Genomic DNA, 16,327 nt, shown 5'->3' with positions numbered 1-16,327 from the left:
GTACAGATGAGGTTTTACCAAGTTGGCCAGGCTAGTCTTGAACTCCTGACCTCAGGTGATCCACTCACCTCGGCCTCCCAGAGTGCTGGGATTACAGGCGTGAGCCACCACGCCTGGCCAACTGTGGCTTTATTCTGAGTGTCCTCAAAGGGCAGGCTTTGGACCAGGGAGTAGCAATTACACGGAGAAAGAATTCGCCTCGAGTGATAAGGAAAATCTTCCAGCAATGAGAAGGGCTGCCCCAGCAGGAAGTGGGCTCCCAGCCCCAGAAATATCCAATCCACCAGAGACTGGCCACTGTAGTGTCTGGGGGTGCAGCGGGAATCCCTGCTCTGTGGGGAGACTCCCAGAGGTTCTATTAATAATATACTCAGGGTTTCTATTAATAATATACTGTCAATTTCAATGATCATGTCCTCAGCCTTACAGTTCTTTGTTTTTAAGGATTTTATAGATTTTTAGAGATTCAAAAGTTGTGTGAAGGGCCACTGGGTGAGGAAGTGCATTATTTAGTTACAACATGTCAATCCCTCCCATCACGGGCGCCAGACTGCCCTGCCTCGCAGGCGTGTGTCTTACAGTGTGCCTTACAGCCACGGCTGCGGGTGATGCAGAGACACCCACTCCATCCTTGCACAAACACTGGACAAACAGTGTCTGCCCACTTAAGCTTCTGGCCAATGTCCAGGTTCTGGTGTAACCATCTCTCGCAATGCCATGGCTTCTCCAACTTTCCCCAAAACATCTGAGCAGTTTCAGAAACTACCACTTCCTCCAGAGAGCACGTGGCTGGCCGATGAGTAAACAGCAGTTTTCCCGGGCCTGCCGCCAGGCGGTAAGTCCACGAGTCTCCAGGCTGCCCGCAACTTCAAGACTCATCCTCATCTATCATTTATTTGCATACACATCTGAAGGCCCTGGGGAGCCAGCAGGCTGGCCAGCCGACTGGAAGTCACGGCCGCTTTACTCCTTAGTGTGAAATGTGAAACACCCAAAATCCTGATGGAACCTCCAAACAGTCTTGTTTCCTACAGTCCAGAGTAAAGCAGATGCCTGGGTGAGGCCGTGGTGCCTCTCGACGTCCGCACCCCAACGGGTGCAGAGCCGGAACCAGCTGGCGGGGTCGGTGCTAGTGGATTTGCAAGCAGGGCAGATCTAAGGAAGATGCTTCTTCATTTCCCAGGACAGAGCGGGTGGGGCCCACAGAGAGTGGTCAAGGACCCCAGGCAGGGCCGGACGTTCCCCATGTTCACGTGGGGAGGAAGTCCCTGGGCAAAGTAAAGCAGGTTCTCTGGGTTGGTGAGGGGAGGTCTGCAGCTGCTGAGGGCTGCAGACATCTGGGACCCGAGGCGCCTGCTGTGGTGGGGATTGGTGGGGACATTCAGAGATGAGTGACTTGATCCTGGGCCCTAGGCCACCAAGGGGCTACAGGACAGGGAAGGTGGGCAGCACCAGGAGGGTCCTGCAGCCCAGGCAGGGGCCCCCGTGCCAGCACAGATTACAGTGTGGCTGCTGCAGCAGAGACGGTGCCAGCTGACGACGCCCCATCCCTTGACTTCCCTTTTGACCCAGGAGAAACAACCACGGGCACTGGCTCCATGCCCACTGGTGGCCACATTTACAGTAACTGGGGGCATGCCGGAAGGGCCCAATGGGTGTCACCTCTGAGGTCCAGGGAGAGAGGAGGGTAGGGTTACAGGGCCGCTGGGAGCCGGCCTCACAGCCTCTCCTTCAGTGGGCTCTGTGCCTGGTGGTGAGGGTCTGATGCCCAGGGCTCTGGGGCCAATGCTGTTCTCGGCAGTGCCCATCCTGCCATCTGTCTGCTGTCTCAACCAACATCACTGCTGGGATCCAGTCCCCTTGGACTGTCTCTTCTGTACAAGCCCCGGATCCCCTAGGCTCTGGGTCAGGGGACAGCTAAGTGGGGGATACAAGCAGAGACCACCAGCCCCCTGCAATGACAGGCCGGTCCATCACTAGATGCTGGAACCTCAGTTCAGGCCAGATGGGCCTCTGCCCCCAAGCTTGGTGCCAACAGTGCCACCCTGGCCTCCCAGAGGCCACCCTGCTGCCCTCCTAGCCCCAGCTCAGCCCAGGCCTCACTTTCCAGAGGCAGCTGTGGGCAAGGGGTCTTCTTTCCCTTCCTCTTCCACGGACAGCATGACATCACTGCAGCTGCCCAGAGGCGGTTCTGTCTCCTGCTCGGGGTAGTGGGGGGCATGGTCCGCCTCCAGCTCCTCCTCCAACTCGGGCTCTGCCGGCCCCGCCAGGCCCTGGCCCTCTGGCAGCTCAGCCTTCACAGTTCCCACGATCACAGTGTCGGCCTTCATGATGTAGATTTTCTCTGCAAGGCAAAAAGATGGGTGAGCGAGGGAGACCACAGCACCAGCCAGGATGGGAGCAAAGAGGCAGAGAAGGGGCCGAGGCCCAGTGCTGGCATGCCTGCTGGGTGGCCTCAGGCTGACGGCACAGCCTCTCTGACACACCTTACAGGCATCCTGGGGGTTCAGAGGAAATAGAACAACTAGGAGCTGGGCCTTGAGGAGTTAAGAACCAGTCCACTTGTACTTAGGATTTTCTCAGCACTTCTTTGGGGATGGGTAGGGAAGAAGAGTACAGGGTGGGAGAGAAAGTAAACAGTGGACAAAAACAGGCAAAGCCGTGGGTAACCAGAGCACAAGCAGACACAGCAGAGCCAAGCGCTTTCCACACCCCAGCTGCTGGGTCCTCAGCCCTCCTGCAAGGCAGACCCCATCAAGATTCCCATTTATAGATAGGAACCTGAAGCCAGGAGACGTTAAAGGACCTGCCCAAGGTTGCCAAGTAGTTAGGAGAAATCCCGAAAAAACCGCCCACTCCCCCTGGCGGCCCTTTCTGCTCCCATCCACGTGCCTGCAGCCCAAACCCGGGTAACCAACTTGTCCAGCTTGCCCGGGAACACTCCTGGTTTTAGTACTGCAAGTCCCGCGTCCTGAGAGCCCCCTTGGTCTGGGCAAACTCAGCCAGCCGGTCACATCCTGCAGAAACCCCAGCCCCCTCAATAGCTTCCGGCAGGCCATGATTGAGACAGTCTGGCTCAGGCCGTGAATTTCAGGGCTTACTGCCCAGAGCCGATCTCCTGCCTGCAGCCTGCGTGGCTGTGCTGCGAGCATACGGTGGGAGCTTGGACAGATGGCCGGTCCTCGCCAGTCTGATGTGGGGGCTTCTGGTGTGACCTTGTGATAGAGGGGACACGGAGGCTCAGGGGAGTTCAGTGGCCCAGGAGCTGGGGAGTGGGGAAGCCTGGCCTCTGCCCAGCGATGGTGTCTGGCTCAGGGTGGGCTGGCTCCTGGCTGTTTTGCAATGGACTCTGGAGGCCAGAATGGGGAAGCTTAAGAGGGAACTTGAGGGGTGGGGTGGGGTGGGTGTGCAGGGACCCCTGCCTCTCTGGGTAATGCAGTTGTACCCTTCGGATTCAGGAACCCCAAAAGGTTCTCGAGTCGCCCTTACCCTCAACCCTCCTGCATGACGCTGGCTCTTCTGTTTTGGTTTTGAACACCCCGGGAAAGAGAGAAGTATGCCAAACAGCAGCAAGAGGAGAAGGCCCAGCGTGTGGGACAGGCTGTGGGCTGGGCACCCCCACAGACCCCAAAACAGAGCAGGGCTTCAGCACTTCCCACAACTCCATCAAGGCCTGTGGGCTCCCGGCCCTAGGAGTCCTATAGAGGGCTGGGCAAAAGATGGGGGCCGGGGGTGGTGAGAGAGGAGACCCTAGGAGGGGAGAGAAGGCCCAGAGGGGGATGGGCAGAGAAGATGAGAGGTGGGTGGGGTCAGGTGGCAGGGAAGTGAGGGTGGGGGTGCTGGATGAAGGAGAAGCAGCCAAAGCTGGGGACAGGCTGGTCCCCTCACATTCCTCAGGGAAATGAGCAGGAGTCCCCAGGACATCCGGAATTAACTGGATTCAAGGCGGTGGAATTGGCTGCTCCGGGTGAGGAAGCTGCTCCCACTGAGCTCAGAAGTGACAGAGGGTCTGGGAATTTCAGATCCGGCCACGAGCGGTCTGCCCCGCTCCGGCTCTGCCCCCATCACAGGCTGCCCACCCCCTAGGCTGTGGGAGTGGCTTCTGAGGGCTGCATGGATTTCCTGCCCCCTCCCCGGAGCTCCAGAGTCCAGGGAATTCATCTTGGCCAGGTGGGGAGGGCAGGGGAGGAAGTTGTGGGGAAAGGGGTTCTTCTCTTGCTCGGTTCCCAGGGGGAGAGGGATGATGTATGACCCCAGTGTGACCCCTCTTGGGAACTGGATGGGAAGGGAGAACGCTCCCCTGGGCTGGCATCAGGAGGACAAGGGAGGTGCCTATGTCTTGGGTGCCTGAGAGAACCTCCAAGGCCCGCCCTTCCCATCATGGTGGAGGTGGCCCCCAATCCACTCACTAGCAAGGCCTGCAGGCCATGCCGTGGGAGGGCAGCCCACACCTGAGCCAGCCGCCTGGGAGCCTAGTACTTCCTTCTCCTCCCCATCAAACACCCTCTGAACCCCACCCCTGGGATTGCAGGCACTTCACTCAGGTGTTCCAATCAGGACTTCTTAGGAATTCTGAAGAAGCCTTTGATGGTATTTCCCAAAATACATACTTTTCAAATAAAACTTACTAAAAGCTACCATTTCAGAAGTTTCAGTTTGTTACAAAAAACTGCCCAGGCTGGGCACAGTGGCTCATGCCTATACTTTGGGAGGCCAAGGCAGGCAGATCACCTTGAGGCCAGGAGTTCGAGACCAGCCTGGCCAACATAGTGAAATCCCATCTCTACTAAAACTACAAAAAATTAGCCAGGCGTGGTGACACTCACCCATAATCCCAGCTACTCAGGAGGCTGAAAAATAAAAAGAGAAGATGACTGCCCTGAAGAGTTCTGGCCACCACCGTCTGCCATAGAAATGCACAGGACAATTACAAGTGACTCTTCAGTATCATCCCAGTGCCAGTTGCCCTTCCAGAGGTGACAGAGATGGGGTCCACCAAGGCCCTGCCCACAGGGAGCACAAAGCCAGGTGGAGGTGGAGGAAGGGCTATAAACACGCAGTCACACCGCTGGGTGCTAGGACACCGGGTAGGGGAGGCCCGGGTTCTCAGGGAGCATAGCACAGTGGAGAGGGCACAGAAGGCTTCCTGGAGGAAGAGGCAAATAAGCAGGGTCCCCAGGAAATGCAGAATTAACTGGATTCAAGGAAGTGGAGTTGGCTGTTTCAGGCGAGGGGGCAGCTCCCACTGAGAAGCTCAGACGTGAGACAGGGGTCTGTAAATTCAGGAGACTGCCGCGAGGGAGGGGGCAGACTGTGGGGTCAGAAGGTAGGTGAGTCTGGTGGGGGAGCTACAACTTACTGTCAGCCTTGAGTGCTGGAATGGGAATGCTGGAATTCATCTCACAGGGAATGGGAAGCCACTGGAGGCTTTTCAGCAGGGGTGCAATACAGCCAGGTATATATTCTGGGAAAAATGCCCTAGTTGTACCAAGGTGACGAGAAGCAAGAACAGAGGCAGGGAGGCCCACAGGAGGCCAAAGCAGATGTCTGTCCAGGCTGGTGGCAGTTGCCGTTGCGAAGCTCTGGACATCTGGGCCCCATCTGGCCTCCTGCTTCTGCAGAGGGTGGGTGGTAACATGGACAAACCAAAGGCTTCAGGGCCCAGGAGACACAGGGGCGAGTCCCAGCTGTGCCACTCAGTAGCCATGCGATGCGGAAAATCCCTTCTCCCTCTGAGCCACAGTTTCCCCAACTGTAAAATGGGGAGAAAGACACCCTCCAAAGCAGGTGGTGAGACAATCAGAGATGAAGAGATGGCGCCTGCACAGTGCCCGGAATGCGCCAGACAAGTGGCAGGTCCTATGACCACTGGCACATCTTCTTCCTGTCCCCTCGGGCGCTCGGTGTTGGGGGCTGGGGTGGCGTTCATTTTTTACATGAGTGACAGCAGGCACCTCATGCGCACTGGCTCATGAATTCGCGCAATGGCCTATGAGGTAAGTACCCTTGCTGTCCCTACTTACAGAAACTTAAATTGGGGTGAAGAATCTATGCCTCTCCTTTGCTGGCCCTCTCGGCTCCAGGGTCTCCAGGTCCCTTCCAGGGCCCAGGGCCCCGTACTCATCTCCCATCTGCGCCTGGGCTGCAGAGGACCTCCCAAAACAGGCTGACTCACCAATCCTGTTATTGGTGTGCTCCGTGGACACCCGGGGCTCAGGAAGGTCCCTGGGGGACGAGGGGCCCCCGGCCGGGCTGGCATCCCACAGCGGCAGGCTCTCCGGGCAGGCTGCCCCCACGTTGCGGCAGGTCTCCTTCGGTGGCAGGCTCATTAACCCCAGCTCTTCCGCACTGGGTTTTGTCACAAACGTACCACTCTCGAACTGCTGTGGGAGGGGAATGCGTGCTACCGCAGTTCAGTCTCTGAACTGGGAGGCCCCTTTTCTGCCATCTCTACAGACCCCAGTGAGTCTCCCTTTCTGCTTTAAAGCTGCCATGAGCTGCCCTGGGCTTCTCAGCTTTCTGGGTGAAGTCTGTTGCTTTTAACTGGGTAACAGTCAGCAACTCACAGGGTGCTCACCACGTCCGTGGCCCTGTCCTAAAGACCTATGTTAAAGACATACATTAATCCTCACAACCACCGTATGAGGTGGGTAACAGCCCCCTTCCCATTTTACAGATGAGGAAACCAAGGCACAGAGGAGTCAAGTAACTCGCCCAGGGTTATACCATCAGTAAGTATCTGAGCTGGGATTTGAACCCTGGCATCTGGTCCATAATCCACACTCATAAGCACCAAAGTCTGTAAGTACCAGCTCTAGGCCCCCCGTCTCCTGGAACAGCCCCTCCGGCTCCCCAGCCCCAATATCCTGGAAAATAATCTTTTATGATCACACTCATGCATTCTAAAAACAGCTATGTCATGAGGAAAGTGTCAGTTTAGTTTTTGACTGTTACAGGTAAGGGTAAAGAAGTGGCCTCATGAAATGTCCTGATGCCTTCGAAATGGAGTGAGTTCGAGTAATTCAGAGGAGGCAGGGATGCCCGTGCTGACGCAAGGATTCTCAAGGCACAGACAACATATCTTTTAGATTGGTGCAAAAGCAATCACGTTTTTGCCATTACTTTTAATGGCAAATGGCACCAACATTAATACATAATCTTGAATACTCTTTTATAGTAATATGAAGGCTAAAAGACTGCTTTTTTTTTGAGATGGAGTCTCACTGTTACCCAGGCTGGAAAGCAGTGGTGCAATCTCGGCTCACTGCAACCTCTGTCCCCCAGGTTCAAGCAATTCTCCTGCCTCAGCCCCCCGAGTAGCTGGGACTACAGGCGTGTGCCACTACATCCAGATACTTTTTGTAGTTTTAGTAGAGACGGAGTTTCACTATGTTGGCCAGCCTGGTCTTGAACTCCTGACCTCAGGTGATCTGCCCACCTCAGGCTCCCAAAATGCTGGGATTATAAGTGTGAGCCATGGTGCCCGGCCAAAAGACTGCATTTTAAAACGAGTTACTATTAATGCGTTGGCCTATGCAGCAAAAATATATTTGATTACCTTACAAATTGTCGAATACCTCTTTCACGAAATTTCTCAGTATTGTAACAGCCACTTGTCACATCCAAACGTATTCGAATGTGATCCCCCATAATTTGAAACTGAACTAGTATTATGGTTCTGTATATTATATTGAAAACTGAAAGGACAGAAACCCTTCTTACTGTATGAATGCCTGAATTAAAAGAAAGTAATGGAAGAATTGATAAATGAAAAAAAAAAAAAAAAAAGGAATGGACCACAGCCACCTGCTCTGTCATCTAGCTTGGAGGATGAGATTCACGGAAGAGTAGAGAAAAGGGGGAAATGAACACAGTCTTTCTCCTGACCAGACCTGGTACCCAAAAGTGGCTCAAACGAAATCCACTGTCTGCAGGCCCTTCTGGAAATTCCCGGCAGGCTGGGCCAGGAGTTGGAGGCTGCTGTGAGGGTGGGGCTATCCATCCTTAGCCAAGGCCTGGCTGAGGCCCCAGGCGAGGCCCCTGTGCACAGAGGTCCCTGCGGTGGGGCAGACTCAGCCTGAACTTGCAGCAGGGGCCTGCACCCTGGGCACTGTGGGAAGGAAATGGCCCTTCTGTCCCCTCCCTCTCCCTTCCCCCTTCCCCCAGCAGCTCTCAAAACTTCAGATCTGTTAGGGAAGGAATCAGATTTAGGGGCACAAAGCTGAGGTGGGGGCAAGGGAAGGGTACTTACCGTTGAGCTCCTCCTGGGTCTGGAATCTGCAAAAAGCAAGAGCAGCAACTTCACCAAGGAGAGTCTGGCAGCCCCCGGCCCTGCCTGCCCCACCTATTGGCAAATGGTCCTCCTGGATCACAGGTGGTGCTGAACTCAGCCCAGGGGTAAGTCCTCAGTCTGGAGAGCCCGGATGGGTTTCAGAGTCAGCACCCACCCCAGCCGAAGGCAAGGAGACTCACTTCCCAATGCTCACTTCTCCAGTGGCAGATGGAGGACAGGGGACCACCTTTCTCCCCCGGCCGCTCTCATTCCCTTTTTTTTTTTTTTTTTTTTTTTTGAGATGGAATCTCGCTCTGTCGCCTAGGCTGGAATGCAGTGGTGCAATCTCGGCTCAATGCAACCTCCGCCTCCTGGGTTCAAGCGATTCTTATGCCTCAGCCTTCCGAGTAGCTGGCATTACAGGCTCATGCCAACAACCCCAGCTAATTTTTTTGTATTTTCAGTAGAGATGGGGTTTCACCATGTTGGCCAGGCTGGTCTCGAACTCCTGACCTCAAGTGATCTGCCCGCCTCGGTCTTGCAAAGTGCTGGGATTATAGGCATGAGCCACTACACCTGGCTGCCACTCTCATTCCTAATGACTAAACCAGTGAACACACTGAACTGCTCTCCCAACCCCCACCCCCGCATACATGCAAGGATTGGTTCACGAGAAGCACAGGCCCAACCGGAGCCCAGGAGGCTTCCACTGGGTCAGAGGTTGGTCTGTGGCTGCTGCCCCTACCTTGCTGTCTCCAGGGTGTGGAGAGCCCCGAACTCCCTGGAACACCAGGCAAAACCCACATGGAGGACCTCAAGCAGGTGATGGAGAGAGGATGATGGATCCTGCAGATGCTACCTAGACCCTGCCTGGGACACGCCCGAAGCCAGTCTGCTGTGGAGCCCTCCTGACTCCAGCTGGACTTCGATTTTCTCTTTCATGTGCCTGAAAGCACCCAGGTGGCAGCCTTTGAGAAGGACAACCGCTCTCGGGTTATCTCATTTCCTTCAATCCCATCCTTTTGTGGGCTCAGCAGGTGCTGATGCAATGATTCTCGAGGTACAACCTCTATCTTCTCATCTCAAACCTCTACCCTCCACTCCCATTGGTCTCCCATATTAAACAGGGGCCAGTCACGCCCAAGCACATATTGACATTTAACATTTAACCTTGGCTCACTGGCCATCTGAGAAAGGTGAGAGGGCATCCAGGCATCTAGTCCATCCTGGGACGAGTCAATTCCCAGAGCAGACCATCCTCCAGGGATGCCCAGCCTTTAACCACTCCTGAGAATGCTACCTATGGAGATCTGGAATATGCTGTTGTCAGGCATGCATCCCTGGCCAGACAAATCTGCCACCAAGATGCCCGTATGCCAGCCACGCCGCCTCCTGCACACATCTCTGATATCAGCAGCTCTGGAGAGCCACCAGCCCTGAGCCCTCGCAGACACGTTCACCAGTGCTCAGTCAACAAGGAGGATAAAGCACACACAAGACTGACCATTTGAACATGCTGTGTGGACACTAGGTGAGTTTGGGAAACACTCTGAGGGATACTTTTTTCGTTTTTTGAGACAGGGTCTTACTCTGTCACCCAGGCTGGAGTGCAGTGGCGTGATCTCAGCTCACCACAACCTCCGCCTCCCAGGTTTAAGCAATTCTTGCAAGTAGCTGGGATTTCCGACGTGTGTCACCACGCCCGGCTAATTTTTGTATTTTTCGTAGAAACAGGGTTTTACCATGTTGGCCAGGTTGGTCTCGAACTCCTGACCTCAGGTGATCTGCCCACCTCAGCCTCTCAAAGTGCTGGGATTACAGGCAGGTATGAGCCACACCACGCCCAGCCAGGGGTAATTTTATTTTATGTATGTATGTATGTATGTATGTATGTATGTATGTATTTATTTGAGACAGAGTCTCATTCTGTCACCTAGGCTGGAGTGCAATGGCACAATCTCAGCACACTGCAACCTCCACCTCCTGGGTTCAAGCGATTCTCCTGCCTCAGCCTCCCGAGTAGCTGGGATTACAGGCGTGCGCCACCATGCCCGGCTAATTGTATTTTTAGTATAGATGGGGTTTCACCACGTTGGCCAGGCTGGTTCGATCTCTTGACCTCGCTTAACCTCGTGATCCACCCACCTTGGCCTCCCAAAGTGCTAAGATTACAGGCGTGAGCCACCGCGTCCGGCCGAGGCACATTCTTTACAATGATGTCAGTGAAACGAAATCATGGTCCCTCCAGAGTGATTTTGAGTTTTAAAAGCAGCCAAGTGTTCTTTGGTACCAAGTCACTGGGGGTGGCCAACAGAAAAAAAAAAAAAAAAAAAAAAAAAAGTGTGACAAAGTCACAAAACAGAACAAATAAAAATGACACAACTTGGCCTTGAAGGGGAAGTGGGTGAACAGGATGGCAGAGCTGCCCATGCCTGCAGGCTGGTTCCATTTTTCTGAAGAGCCATCTGGCAACAAAAACCTTATACATTTTACCCAGTCATCCCTCCTGGGGGACACAGCCTCAGGAAATAACCCGAAAGGAAACAAAAAGGCCGAGCACAGCAGCAGGTTTATAATCACCCCCAAATTGAAAACCAGCCAAATGTCAAAAACAATGAGGCCGCTTAGCCATCCCGGAGCAGAGGCCTCCTCGGCAGTGAAACCCAGCACAGTATTACTGCCCTTCTCCAAGCCTCTGTCCTCCTAGCTGGACAATGGGATGAATCACATCAACTTTGGGGCTTTCTGTGAAGATTAAAAGAGAGCTCAAAAGTGAAGGTGCCCAATGGTAAATCAGGTTGATTTGATTTTTTTTTTTTTTTTTTGAGATGGATTCTCGCTCTGTCACCCAGGCTGGAGTGTAGTGGCACATTGTCGACTCAGTGCAACCTCTGCCTCTGGGGTTTAAGTGATCCTCCTGCCTCAGCCTCCCAAGTAGCTGGGACTACAGGTGTGTGCCATCACACCTGGCTAATTTTTGTATTTTTAGTAGAGACAGGGTTTCACCATGTTGGCCAGGCTGGTCTCAAACTTCTGACCTCAGGTGATCCGCCTGCCTTGGCCTCCCAAAGTGCTGGGATTACAGGCATGAACCACTGCGCCCAGCCAAGATTTGATGTGATGAGCATGACATTTCACCTCTGTGGTCTTCCTCCCCCAATGCATAACTCCAGTCTAATCACGGGGAAGACATCAGACAGATCCCAGGAGATGGGCGTCCCGCAAAACACCTGATCAATACTCCTCAAAAACTGCCAAGGCCATCAGGGAAACTGGTCTTAAGAAATAAGGTCTGGGAAACAGTCACAGGCCAGAGGAGCCTAAGGCCACGCGATGACTGAATGTAACCTGGGTTCCTGGATGGGATCCTGGAACCTTAGGCAATGCAAGAGAACCCTGAACACAGTGTGGGCTTTCATTCGTAATCCTGTGTCAATAACGGTTCACATATTTTGACAAATGAACCATGCTGATGTAAGATGCTAATCACAGAGGAAACTGGGTGTGGCGCATGTGGGAACTCCTGTACTCTCTTCTCCAATTTTCTGTACATCTAAAACTATTTTTAAAAATGAGGCCGGGCGCGGTGGCTCATGCCTGTAATCCCAGTACTTTGGGAGGCTGAGGTGGGCAGATAACAAGGTCAGGAGTTCCAGACCAGCCTAGCCAACCTGGTGAAACCCCATCTCTACTAAAAATACAAAAATTAGATGGGCGTGGTGGCACGTGCCTATAATCCCAGCTACTTGGGAGGCTGAGGCAGGAGAATTGCTGGAACCCAGGAGGCAGAGTTTGCAGTGAGCTGAGATTGTGCCATTGCACTCCAGCCTGGGCAACAGAGTGAGACTCTGTCTCAAAAAAAAAAAAAAATGAGGACTAGCTGGGTACAGTGGCTCTCGCCTATAATCCAAGCACTTTGGGAGGCCGAGGTGTGCAGATCACTTGAGCTCAGGAGTTCAAGATCAGCCTGCACAACAAAAGGAGACCCGGTCTCTTCAAAAAATAGAAAAGTTAGCTGGGCGTGGTGGTGTGTATCTGTAGTCTCAGCTTCTGGGGAGGCTGAGGTTGAAGGATCACTTGAACCCAGGAGGTCAAGGCTGCAGTGAGCCATGATCGTACCATGGCGCTCCAGAGTGACACCCTGTCTCAAAAAAAAAAAAAAAAAACTTAAAAATAAAAATGAAGGCCACTTAGAACAGAGTCTCGCTCTGTTGCTCAGGCTGGAGTGCAGTGGCATGATCTCGGCTCACTGCAATCTCCGCCTCCCTGGTTCAAGAAATTCTCCCACCTCAGCCTCAGTAGCTGGGATTACAGGCGTGTGCCACCACGCCTGGCTAATTTTTTTATTTTTAGTAGAGATGGGGTTTCGCCATGTTGGCCAGGCTGGTCTTGAATTCTCGATCTCAGGTGATCCGCCCACCTTGGCCTCCCAAAGTGCTGGGATTACAGGTGTGAACCACCATGCCTGGCCTACTGAGAATTTTTAAAAATTAAAATATTTTAAAAACAAGGTGTCCAGGATGCTGTCAAGCACACAGCAGGTCCAGGAAAAGCCCAGGATGGTAACATGGCCCTGCACTCCGTCACGCTGAATAGAAAGTCAGAGTTCGATACTGACTCTCCCAAACAAGCGTAAAAATCACAGAGGTAAAAAGGCGGAATCTGGAAGGCTCTGACATGGACTAGAGCCATGTTACAACCCATCAGGATTCTGATAAAGACCCAGAACAAATCTTGCCAAGTGCAGAGGTCAGATTTCACAACTGCTCTTCCCCTAAAAATGCTGATTCAATCTACTAGCCTTATTTATTGGTTTCCTTGCTTTTTGGAATCACCACCACCTTCTCGTAGCCTGTCTGGCACCCCCAGGACACAAGTCCAGGACCACGCTGGGCAGACTGTACAAGTGCACGGTGTCACAGGCTGCTCTGAAGGCCACGCTCACGGAGCACGTGCATTCTGACGCGTGATATAAAGCTCTCGGTCCCTTCCATTCCTGTTGTTCTCCACTTTTAGTCCCCTCCCCTCTCTGGCCTGTGATTCCCCAATGCTGTGGGAAGCAGAACAGGCCCAAGGGGGGAGTTTAGCACAGAGGTTCAGCTAGGCTTTGGCAACAGGTACCCCTCAATGCAAACCTCGGGCTCCTTGGAGACAGAGCTGATTCCAGTGCCGGGGCAGGAGAGCACAAGTTAAACTGGGAACATTTCAGAATAGGGACATGCTGAAAGCACAGGATGAGGATATACCAAAGCACACAAGAGCCGGCTTAAAGGGGCTCTCCCTGACCTCATCTGGGACCATTTGAGCATCAAAATAAAAAATGATGATAAGAGATTATAACCCATTGAACAGAATAGGAGCCCATGAATCCATACAGATATAAAGATGTAAGTGAAGAAAATAAAGTTACGGGTTGGGCACGGTGTCTCACGCCTGTCATCCCTGAACTTTGGTAGGCCAAGGCGGAAGAACCACTTGAGGCCAGGAGTTCGAGACTAGCCTGGCCAACATGGTGAAACCCCATCTCTACTAAAAATACAAAAAATTAGCCAGGCATTGTGGCACATGCCTGTAATCCCAGCTACTCGGGAGCTGAGGCAGGAGAATTGCTTGAACCCGGGAGGCGGGGGTGGCAGTGAGCCGAGATCATGCCACTGCACTCCAGCCTGGGTGAAAGAGCCAGACCCCGTTTCAAAAAAAAAAAAAAAAAGAAAAGAAAAGAAAAGAAAATGAGGGTCTGCTGAAGAATGGGCTATTGACATAGTCTCAAAGTAACGCTCCTAAAGACAGTAATGACCGAGGAGCAAATGGAGACCTCACAGTGGAGAGGCCCGGCAGACATCACCTCGGTCAAGCACTCAAAGTGCACAGCACCAGGAAAGGGACAAATCGAAACCTGGCAGGACGCCCCGAGAGAGGAGAGCCCAGCATCACTCCTGGGACCTTCCAGCCCAAAATGCGTGACCTGAATCCACTCGGGAGAAAACACTAGACAAACCCAAAGCAAGGAGCATCCACGAAATCACCAGCCTGCGCTCTTCCCAAGAAAGTGAAAGAAACGCCTGGGGAATGGATCCGGACAGAAGGAGACTCGAGAAACCAGACAAGCAAATGTAACACGTGGCCCTGAGCTGGAGTCCTCTGCTATAACGGACATTATTGGGGCAAATAAAGAAACTTGAACAGGGCCTGAGAATTCGTTGTGTGTCATGTATCAGTATGAATTCCCTGATTCTGACGATCCTTACTATATAGTGTAAAATACACCCTTGTTTGTCTGAAACACACACTAAAGTTTTCGGGGTGAGAGACGTCCAGTCAGTCAGTTACTCTCAAATGGTTCAGGTCAAAATAAATTCTTCATACTTATACCATTTCTGTAAGTCTGAAACTGTTTCAAAACAAAAAAGAATTTCTTTCAACCTAAATCTCCTTGGAATAATAGAAAATGACTCAAGTGCTCATAAAAATGAAGGATTAAAAGAATTTTAAGACCAGGCATGGTGGCTCACGCCTGTAAATCCCAGCACTTTGGGAGGCCGAGGCGGGCAGATCATGAGGTCAGGAGTTCGAGACCAGCCTGGCCAACACGGTGAAACCCTGCCTCTACTAAAAATACAAAAATTAGCCAGGCGTGGTGACACATGCCTGTAATCCCAGCTACTCAGGAGCTGAGGCAGCAGAATCACTTGAACCTGGGAGGCGGAGGTTGCAGTGAACCCAGATTGCACCACTGTACTCCAGCCTGGGCGACGGAGCAAGACTCTGTCTCAAAAAAAAAAAAAGAAAAGAATTTTAGACCGGTGGTTCTCAACCAGGAGTAGTTTCTCCCCGGGGGCCACGTGGCAATGTCTAGAGACATTTTTGGTTGTCCCAAGTAGGGGGTGTTGCTGGCATCTAGAGGGGCTGCAGAATGTCCTACAGGATAGCGCTCTGCAGCAAAGAATGATCCATTCCCAAATGTCAATGGTGCCAAGGGTGAAAAATTGTTTTACAAACATCTCAACAACCACAATAAAATCCCCGTCCTCCTGCTCACCCAGCGTGTGGCCTTAAATTACTTCATCATCCTGTGCCTCAGGCTGCTAATCTGTGCAACGGGGATAACAGTAGGTACCTCACAGGCCACTGGAGGAGTAGATGAGATCACGTGTGCGCTCTGCAAATGCCTGTCACCGAGGACACACGCGGGAAGGTCAGATCAACTCGAGGGCTGGTTGGCAAGTATCTCATCGCACCTGCATGCACCACAGATCCCTGATGCGCTCACTGCTCAAAGGAACCAGGAGCACCCTCTGCCCCAGGTCTGGGATGTGGGAGGCCAAGGGGCACACGCTCCCATCCTGCCTGCCTTTGGCCTCTGAAGGCAGTTGGAATTAGTCTAAAAGCTTGGAGGGAGCTAGGACAGCTTCTGGGCCCGGCACAGAGCCTGCACGGAGGAAGTGCACAGTGAAGACCATGTGAATAGATGAACGAATGAACCAATGAACCAGTTCTCCTTCCCTCCTTCGCCACCCACGGCTCGGGAGGGAAATGGGCATACAGCCAGCTCGGTCCGTTCTCACCCTGTGCCCTGTGAGCTTGCCTGTCTCGGCTTCACTTTCTGTCCATCTTGGGCCTGGGAACCCAGACCCCAAGGGCCCACCAGAAGAAGCCAGAGGGTCAAAAACGACCTGAGATAGGACGTCCACCATCGAGTCTCGGGGCTCAGTTCTTTGCAGATCTGGCTTCTTAGGGGAAGGTGTTTTCTTTCTTTTTTTCTTCTTGTAACAAAACTGCTCTCACAGAGGTTTGAAGAAAAAAAATAAACTGACGGCAATGGAAATTCTAATACTAGAAAAATGTCAAGAAAGCAAATGCCGGTTTCAATGAGACACGCAGCCTGACAGGTCATGGAAACAGGCTTGAAACTATCAAAACACAAAAACCCCCCCTGGCACAGGGACCACAAGCGCTCGCTTGTGAAACTCATCAAATTCAAAACATGCCTCAGTGGACTGTGTTTTTGTGCCCAAGTCAAGAGTCAGCCTACGCAAGGGCCTCTCCAAGGGTCCT

The 16,327-nt window shown here is 52.8% G+C and overlaps 1 protein-coding gene across 1 annotated transcript in view; it reads right to left on the bottom strand.

Moving 5' to 3' along the window:
- Positions 1-423: 423 nt before the first annotated feature.
- Positions 424-16,327, bottom strand: part of TNFRSF8 (TNF receptor superfamily member 8) — a 38,987-nt gene continuing 23,083 nt past the window's right edge. The window contains exons 10-12 of the mRNA XM_050789416.1: positions 8,252-8,277; positions 6,176-6,383; positions 424-2,344 (exon numbers count right to left, since the gene is read on the bottom strand). Of these exons, the coding sequence (XP_050645373.1) occupies positions 2,100-2,344; positions 6,176-6,383; positions 8,252-8,277 (479 nt within the window). The 3' untranslated portion in view covers positions 424-2,099. The remainder of the gene's footprint in view (positions 2,345-6,175; positions 6,384-8,251; positions 8,278-16,327) is intronic.

The sequence above is a fragment of the Macaca thibetana genome, chromosome 1 (genome assembly GCF_024542745.1).
Source record: "Macaca thibetana thibetana isolate TM-01 chromosome 1, ASM2454274v1, whole genome shotgun sequence".
NCBI lineage: Eukaryota > Metazoa > Chordata > Mammalia > Primates > Cercopithecidae > Macaca > Macaca thibetana.
Note: the sequence above shows the minus strand (reverse complement) of the source record. Positions and strands in the feature narration are given on the sequence as shown.